The sequence below is a fragment of the Somniosus microcephalus genome, chromosome 25 (assembly GCF_052327205.1).
Source record: "Somniosus microcephalus isolate GS21.2 chromosome 25, FLI_Smic_1.0, whole genome shotgun sequence".
In the NCBI taxonomy this organism is placed as follows: domain Eukaryota; kingdom Metazoa; phylum Chordata; class Chondrichthyes; order Squaliformes; family Somniosidae; genus Somniosus; species Somniosus microcephalus.
The window spans coordinates 2,148,908-2,158,456 of NC_141011.1; the positions used below are offsets into that span (position 1 = coordinate 2,148,908).

The 9,549-nt window shown below is 48.4% G+C and overlaps 1 protein-coding gene across 1 annotated transcript in view; it reads left to right on the plus strand.

The window, feature by feature from the left end:
* The window catches only part of LOC147100481 (tyrosine-protein kinase STYK1), a 100,403-nt gene extending 94,729 nt beyond the window's left edge, over nt 1–5,674 (plus strand). Inside the window, exon 12 of the mRNA XM_085966776.1 lies at nt 3,625–5,674. Within this exon, the coding sequence (XP_085822902.1) occupies nt 3,625–3,796 (172 nt within the window). The 3' untranslated portion in view covers nt 3,797–5,674. The remainder of the gene's footprint in view (nt 1–3,624) is intronic.
* Nucleotides 5,675–9,549: the final 3,875 nt, after the last annotated feature.

Below are 9,549 nucleotides of genomic sequence, written 5' to 3' on the forward strand. Positions count from 1 at the left end.
CATTTAAACGGTTCCTCCTCAGTTTGGATGTGTCCACTTGATATACAAACAAATGCTAATAGCATTCAATTGCTTTGTAAACAAAGCATTGTCCTGTGGTCATCTGGAACCGCAATTGATTGACAGTCTTGAGTGCTTAGCAAACAAAGTCCCTTTGTTCATGCTGGCAGTTTCAAGCACTTGATCTTAGTCAATTTCAGTGAATGGATGTGTGTAAACAACCCAGTGTGCTTGCTGTCCAATGATTGGCTGATTCAAATGGGCTACTCCCCAGTGTAAACAAACAGCTTGTAGGTTACCAGACCCGCCCAATACCACAGGGTGACTGACAGCTCGGGCTCCATTCAAACCCACTACAGGGCAGCGCTGAGCTTTTTCATATGCTAACAGCCTGTCTGTCCTTTTAAATTCTGTTTCCATGAGGTCTGTTCAGCCATTTTTAACAGTCCAAAACTCGAGTACATCTTTTAATAAAATGTACAATCTTAAAGTGTGCGATTTTCACAAAGTTCTTTGATTCCAGTGTCTAAGTGCTGCCCAGCTTACAAGCTTTTTAACGCAGCCTTTTGCGGTTCTGGGTATGTTTTAAAACATTGTCCAACCCAGAGACAATTTAAATCACACAAGTCTTCGTCCACGATGTGGATTAATATTTCCCGATCTTCGGGGCTGAGGGGATTTTGCGACCCCTACATTATCTTATATTGATGGCCTCTAGTTATGCTCTTCCTCACAAGTGGAAACATTCTCTCTGTATCCACTCTATCAAAACCTTTCATAATTTTATAGACCTCTATTAGGTCACCCCTCAGCCTTTTTTCAAGAGAAAAGAGACCCAGCCTGTTCATCCTTTCCTGATCTGTATACCCTCGCATTTCTGGTATCATCCTTGTAAATCTTCTCTGCACCCTCTCCAGTGCCTCTATATCCTTTTTATAATATGGCGACCAGAACTGTATGCAGTACTCTAAATGTGGTCTAACCAAGGTTCGATGCAGGTTTAGCATAACTTCCCTACTTTCAATTCTATCCCTCTAGAAATAAACCCTAGTGCTTGGTTTGCATTTTTAATGGCCTCGCTAACCTGTGGTGCAACTTTGTGATTTGTGTATTTGTACTCCAAGATCCCTTTGTTCCTCTACCCCACCTAGACTCGCACCCTCCAAGTGATAAGCGACCTCCCTATTCTTCCTTCCAAAATGCAATACCTCTGTGTTCAACTTTATTTGCCCATTCTGTAAGTTTATTAATGTCTTCCTGTAATTTGTTGCAGTCCTCCTCAGTATTGACTATCCCCCCAATTTGGTATCATCTGCAAATTTAGAAATTGTGTTTTTGATTCCAAAGTCTAAATCGTTAATATAAATTGTGAATAACAGTGGTCCCAGCACTGATCCTTCTGGAACACCACTACCCACCTTCTGCCACTGTGAATAGCTACCCTTTACCTACTTTCTGCTTTCTGTCTTGAAGCCAGCTAGCAATCCATTCTGCTACTTGTCTCCTGACTCTGCATTCTCTGACCTTATTCATTAGTCTATTATGGGGTACCTTATCGAAGGCCTTTTGCAAATCTAGATAAATTCCTGCATTAACATTGTCTACTCTCTCTTACCTCTTCAAAAAATTCAGTGAGGTTGGTCAAGCAAGACTTTCCCTTTTGAATTCCATGCTGACTATTCATTATTATACTTTTCCTTTCTAGATGTTCTTCTATTCTCTCCTTTGGTAGGGGTTCCATTATTTTTCCTACCACTGATGTTAAGCTGACTGGTCTATAATTCCCTGGACATGTTCTATCCCCCTTCTTAAATATCGGTATTACGTTAGCTATCCGCCAGTCCTCTGGCACTGCATCTTTTTCTAACAAATTATTAAATCTGTTTAGTAATGCCTGTTATCTCTTCCCTAGATTCTTTTAAAATCCGTGGATGTAATCCATCCGGACCAGGGGGCTTATCCTGTTTGATTAGTTTATTTAATATATGCCCTTTTTTATTTTAAATGCACTTATCTCATTGTCCAGTGTCATGTCCACTTGTTCTATCTCTGGTAAATACCGAAGTGAAATAATGATTTAATATTTCTGCCATCTCCCTATTGCTACCTGTGGTATTAGCCTGTCTATCCTTTAATGGCCCTATTCCCATCCCAACCTTCCTTTTTTGGATGATGTACCTGTAAAATATTTTACTATTTTGTTTTATGTTCCTTGGTAATTTAATTTCATAGTTCCTCTTTGCCTTCCTAATTCTTTTGACTTCTCTCCTAATCCCTTCGTATTCTCCCTTATCATGCACTCCTCTAGTGATGGTGTGGAGATGCCGGAGTGAGTGAGTAGTGATAAATGATCTGGGTGAGCTAATGACATTGGCCTCTTGGAGAGTAAAGCAGGAAAATGTCTGGAACAAACTTGATGAGGTGGAGAAATTAATACTTTGGCCTTTGTTTAGTGAATCTCCACTTAAGAAGATTCAACAAAGAGCCTGGCACAAACTTTGTGGACAGGCGGAAAGTTAGGGAGTCACTCAAAGGTGACAGATAGGACATTGCTATTGGGGAAGTACAGAGTTTGACCCTACTGTAGGTTACTATGATCATTGAAATCTATTTGCCAGTGAATGATGAGATGGCAAATTGTCTTCCGTGGCTGCCCCTGGACTGTGCAGAAGTTAGAAGTGTCGAGCCTGGATAAAGTGAACAAAGTCACACTTGGGTTAAATATGTGTGACCATAGAGTTGCAGTGTGAAGAGTGGGCTGGAAGAGGGTAAAGGCTGCCTGAGATAGTATGAGCATCAATAGAAAATAAATACTGTGTGTCAGCCATGGTTCAGTGGGTCGCACTCTCGCCTGAGTCAGAAGGTTGTAGGTTCAAGTCCCACTCTAGAGACATGTGCACAAAAAGTCTAGGTTGACACTGAGGGAGTGCTGCACTGTTGGAGGTGCCGTGTTTCGGATGAGATGTTAAACCGAGGCCCTGTCTGCTCTCTCAGGTGGACATAAAAGATCCCATGGCACTATTTCGAAGAAGAGCAGGGGAGTCCTGGCCAATATTTATCCCTTAATCAACATCACTAAAACAGATTATCTGGTCATTATCACATTGCTGTTTGTGGGAGTTTGCTGTGCGCAAATTGGCTGCTGCGTTTCCTACATTACAACAGTGAGTACACTTCAAAAGTATGTAATTGGCTGTAAAGCGCTTTGGGATGTCCTGTGGTTGTGAGATGCTATATAAATGCAATTCTTTCTCTCTCTATTCTTTGAGTGGAATTAGAAGAAAGGAAATGCTACAAATGAGAAAAGATGATCCAAAACCTTCCCCAAACGATGTAGTGTTGACATCTCCCAGTTACTGAGCGACAGGTATTAGTTACAGGAGGTTCTGCACTATTGCTCAGAAATGACATTTGTTCTTAAAAGGAATTTGATGCCACAGAGCACAAGATTAAATATTTCTTCAGAAAAACTATTCTCTTACCCACTGTTAAAGTGACTTCATGCCTGTTCATCTTTCAACCCCTCTTGCATAGCATAGAATCAAAGTGTCTAAATATAAACCTGAAAAATTATGAGCTGTAATCTTTTAAATGAAACTTTTTTTCCCTCCATTTCCCTTCCAGATATGACTTGATGAAACACTGCTGGCAGTGGAAGCCTTATGATAGGCCAAGCTGGTCAGAGTTGATCAGTAAGCTGGATTCCTTGATGAATAATGCTGATGGGGTTAAGTTGCTGCAAATAGCTGATGACCTGGACCTCAACCAATACAAAGAAGCTGCTGGGGTTTTCTGACGAGAAGCACCGTACAAAGACGTTTTGGCTGTGAGCAATTCATAACCAAAAGTGTCCCAAGCTAAATGCTCACTAAGGGCCACAATGAGTACTAAGCTGAATAGCAGACTCCTTGTCCCGCTGAATAAAATGGGAATTGAATACTAGGTGGCCAAATGAAAACTGTGAACACAATCTGACGGCTAACTGAACATTATTATGATCGAAGACTTCAAGGAGCTATCTTCAACTGAGGTAACTAAGCAACAGAGAGAGTTACTCTGCTGCCAGGGGAATTTACTGTGACTGCTGAACCTTGAATTTAATATGAAACCAATTGTTCACTTCCAAAAGCAGCACTTTGTTGATGTTTGGCAACCGAAGAAATTGGAATGTTCTAGAAGTGATCATGTGATTGTCACAATCAGGGCAGTAACAGTTGTCCGAGGTTGTTAAGAATATAACCTTGAAGTGTCAGCTCCAAACTACTGGAGTAATGATTAGCAGTGGGCAGAGTCCACAGCTAAAGGTTAAGTAATGGAAAAGTTTGTTGTAAAAACAATTGTCTGTACCTGTATTAATCTTTCCCTCACAATAACATATCTAAGCAAGTTCTAACTTAGGGTGTCAGTTTCCTTTGGGCTTCGCCCATTCCACTGATACAGGGGTTCCATCAAGCTTCCACCGAGATTCCCTGAGGAAATTCACTCCTGTAGTCTCTTCGCAAAACTAAAGTGCTTTTTTGGGGGGGTTGGGGAGGGGCAGTTACAAATGAGGGGAGTGTCACACTGTGCTAGTAATCATCCTGGCAGTGTTCCTGTATCTATAGGAATTCCTGTATTTTACAGGAATACATCTGTACAAATATACAGAAAGGAAAATTAAATCTAGTTAGCGAGTTAAATTAAATCTGGTTACTTGCCTCCCCTTGGTTGGTTCTAATGTGTTTGAAATGGGAACATTCCAGTCAGTGTGAAACCGAGCCAATGGGACGTGTCCACCTATATCAATTCTCACTGTTATTTACCAATTTTCCCCTCCACACCACCCCTCTCCTTCTCCTGAAGGTACTGACAATGGAGGGCATCACAGAGGAGCAGGAGCCTGATCCTATCCTTGTTTATGTACAATGAAACACAATACCCTAGCTGATTTTTCTACTCGCTAACCTAAAGGAGCAGCGACCAATCGTAGTGCTCCAATTCCTGACCTGCCTGAGATCAACTAATTCAACACAGCCCAGGAACTGCAGCTGGGACCCAGAGATCTGTATAAATTAGTACTACACTGGTGCTACCTTTACTCACTAGGACATGGAGAAGCTTAATTTTTAAACTTATGTGGTTTCTATATGGAGAGAAATGTGTAATCGATAGGAAAAATCCACTACAGTACAGTAAATCCTCACACATTGCCCAATTGTTGATGGGGGACCTTGCTTGGCAAATGTGATGTGCTGTTGGACTGGATCAGTGTGGTAAACCACGTTCACTATCGTATCGCTGTTAGTAGTTAGCACTGTTCACCACTGTTCGTTATAACTGTATCACTGACCACTATTGTATCACGGTACGAGGTCGCCTCTTGCCACACTGCTATACCTGGGATGACCACTGCCGACTTGGCTCCACCCACCAGGCCAGGTATAAAGGTGAGCGACTGGCTGGTATTCCTCCTGCTTGGATCGGATCACCCACGAGAGTGGGCTCTGTTATTTAGTCAATAAAAACCTTTAGTCACCTTCGTAACTCTTCGCCTTTTATTGGAGGAATTGATAGGTATATCAATTTTATTGACTAAATTTAATGATGTCCGACAACGAGTCACAACCTGCAGGCACAACTGAGCCCGAGAGTATACACTCTCATCGAGGACATGACTACCTACGAGACCGCCATCAACCTGCTGAAACAGAAGTACCGGACCCCGGTAAACTACATGTACGCTAGGCACCTCCTAAGATCACGGCCGCAACAGCCAGGAGAATCAGTAGCCGAATTCTCACAGGCGCTATATGCACTCGCCAGGAACTGTGACTTTAAATCGGTGTCGGCAGCCGAAAATACTGAAGATAATATCCGCGACGCATTCCTGAAAGGCCTACGGTCCGAGTACTCACGGCAAAGACTGCTGGAAGCTAAAGACCTCAGCATGGAAAAAGCTGAAGCCCTCGCTATCTCCCTGGAAGTGGCCCACCAAGATCAGGAAGCATTCACCAGGTACTGCTCGCGACCCTGGGACTCGGGCCCGACCCCTACCACAGCACCCTTCCCAGCGCCGCCCCCGGGACCTACCTCTGCGTCGGCGTCCCGGACCCGACCGGCCCCGCCACCCCCGGCACCGGCCCCGACATCGGGCATCCGCGATCGGGCCGCCGGCTGTTTTTTTTGCGGCCAGGAGAAGCACCCGAGGTCGCGCTGCCCAGCCAAGAACTCCATATGTAAAACCTGCCTGAAGAAAGGCCACTTTTCCAAGGCCTGCAGGAGCGGATCCTCAGAGGCCAGCAGTGCCGCATGCGAACTATGGGGGCGGCCATCTTCGTTTAGGGCAACTGAGGCCAGCATCCCCACACATGAGTCATGGGGGCGGCCATCTTTGATTAAGGCAACCGACCCCAATAGTGCCTCATGGGGCCCTACCTCGTGGGAGACGCCATTTTACTCACCACGCCCGACCGCCTCGCCCGCAGATGACAACGACTCGCTCAGCTACACACTAGCTTCCGTCACCCTGGACCAAGCCCGCCCGCACCATCTGTCCAAGTCAATGATGGACATCAAAGTGAACGGCCACGCCACGACCTGCCTGTTCGACAGCGGAAGCACGGAGAGCTTCATCCACCCAGACACGGTGAGCCACTACTCCCTCTCTGTCCTACCAACGCGCAGCCGAATCTCGATGGCATCGAGGTCCCACGCCACGGACATCAGCGGCTACTGTGTCGTGACCCTGTCGGTTAAGGGCACGGAGTATAAAAACTTTAAACTCCTCGTCCTCCCCCATCTCTGCGCTGCCGTCCTACTAGGGCTGGACTTCCAATCCCACCTCCAAAGCGTAACCCTAGCATACGGTGGACCCCTCCCCCCACTCACAGTCAACAACCAGCAAACGTTAAACCGCCCACCGCGTAACACCTGCAGCCTCTCCACCCTCAAGGTCCCGCCACCCTCTCTGTTTGCTAACCTTACCCCTGACTGCAAACCCGTCGCTACCAAAAGCAGGCGGTATAGCGCCGGGGACAGAGCCTTCATTAGCTCTGAGGTGCGGCGCCTCCTGAAAGAGGGCATTATCGAGGGGAGCAGCAGCCCCTGGCGTGCCCAGGTCGTAGTCGTAAAGACCGGCGATAAAAACCGCCTGGTCATCGACTACAGCCAGACCATAAACAGATATACCCAGCTGGACGCATACCCCCTCCCCCGCATATCTGACATGGTCAATCAGATTGCACAGTATAAAGTATTCTCGACCATCGACCTGAAGTCGGCCTACCACCAACTCCCTATCCACCCTGAGGACCGCCAGTATACCGCCTTCGAGGCGAATGGGCGCCTATACCACTTCCTTAGGGTCCCCTTCGGTGTCACTAATGGGGTCTCGGTCTTCCAAAGGGAGATGGACCAGATGGTTGACCAGAACGAACTGCAGGCTACATTCCCCTACCTAGATAACGTCACTATCTGCGGCCGCGACCGGCAGGAACATGACGCGAATCTGGAGAAATTCCTCCGTACGGCCCAACGGCTGAACCTCACCTACAATAAGGAGAAATGCGTGTTTAACACCACGCGCCTTGCCATCCTCGGCTGCGTAGTGGAGAACGGAATCATCGGCCCCGACCCAGAAAGAATGCGCCCCCTCATGGAGCTACCCCTCCCCCACTGCCCTAAAGCACTTAGGAGAACCCTGGGGCTTTTCGCCTACTATGCCCAATGGGTACCCAATTACGCGGACAAAGCCAGACCCCTCCTGAAAGCCACTTCCTTCCCCCTCACGGAGGAGGCGTGCGCGGCCTTCTCCCTCATTAAGGGAGACATAGCCAAGGCCACGATGCACGCAGTGGACGAGTCCATCCCCTTTCAGGTGGAGAGCGACGCCTCCGACTTCGCCTTAGCCGCCACCCTAAACCAGGAGGGGAGGCCAGTGGCCTTCTTCTCAAGGACCCTACAGGGCCCCGAGATCCGACATTCGTCGGTCAAGAAAGAGGCCCAGGCGATCGTGGAGGCAGTACGGCGCTGGAGGCACTACCTGGCAGGCAAACGATTTACCCTCCTCACCGACCAGCGTTCGGTGGCTTTCATGTTTAATAACAAGCTGAAGGGCAAAATCAAGAATGACAAGATTTTGAGATGGAGAATCGAGCTCTCCACCTACGATTATGAGATCTTGTACCGGCCAGGCAAGCTGAACGAATCCCCTGATGCCCTTTCACGAATGACATGCGCCAGCGCGCATATCGATAGGCTTCAGACCCTCCACGACCAGCTCTGCCACCCCGGAGTCACCAGACTCTACCATTTCATTAAGGCCCGCAACCTGACCTACTCCATCGAGGAGGTCAGGACCATGACCAGGAACTGCCAGACCTGTGCGGAGTGCAAACCGCACTTCTATAGGCCGGACCGAGCAAGCCTGATCAAGGCCACCCGCCCCTTCGAGCGCCTGAGCATCGACTTTAAGGGGCCCCTCCCGTCCTCTGACCGTAATGTGTACTTCCTCAACATCGTTGATGAGTACTCCCGTTTCCCCTTTGCCTTCCCCTGCCCCGACATGACCAGTAGCACGGTCATTAAGTGCCTGAATGCCCTCTTCGCCTTGTTCGGGTTCCCGAACTATATACACAGCGACCGGGGCTCCTCCTTCATGAGCGAGGAACTCCGGCAATTCCTCCTAGAGAGAGGTATTGCAGCAAGCAGGACCACCAGCTACAACCCCAGAGGTAACGGTCAGGTGGAAAGAGAGAACGCGACGGTATGGAAGGCCGTCCTCTTAGCCTTAAAGTCTAAGGGCCTCCCAACCTCCCGCTGGCAAGAAGTCCTCCCGACAGCGCTGCACTCCATCCGGTCATTACTTTGCACGGCCACTAACACCACCCCCCATGAACGAATGTTCGTTTTCCCCAGGAAGTCGACTACGGGAACCACTCTACCAACCTGGCTGACCGCCCCGGGGCCAGTCTGGCTGCGGAAACACGTGAGGACCCATAAAACGGACCCCCTGGTCGAGAGGGTGAACCTCCTGCACGCCAACCCCCAGTACGCCTACGTGGCGTACCCAGACGGGCGGGAGGACACTGTCTCCCTACGAGACCTCGCACCCTCAGCCGATCCGGAAACACCGCCACCACCCCCCCCAACCTCAGTCCAGGTAGACGGCATGCCGGAACCCCACGAGCCCTCGCCGACCACGCAAACACCAGCATCAACACCGGATAAGGCACCAGCACCGGATAAGGCAACACCACCGCTGCGGCGATCGGAGAGGCTTACGAAGCCTCCGGACAGACTGACCTACCAGAATTGGTAGTACACTTCACCCCGCCGGACTTAATTCTAAACAAGGGGTGAATGTGGTAAACCACGTTCACTATCGTATCACTGTTAGTAGTTAGCACTGTTCACCACTGTTCGTTATAACTGTATCACTGACCACTATTGTATCACGGTACGAGGTCGCCTCTTGCCACACTGCTATACCTGGGATGACCACTGCCGACTCCGCCTTGGCTCCACCCACCAGGCCAGGTATAAAGGTGAGCGACTGGCTGGTATTCCTCC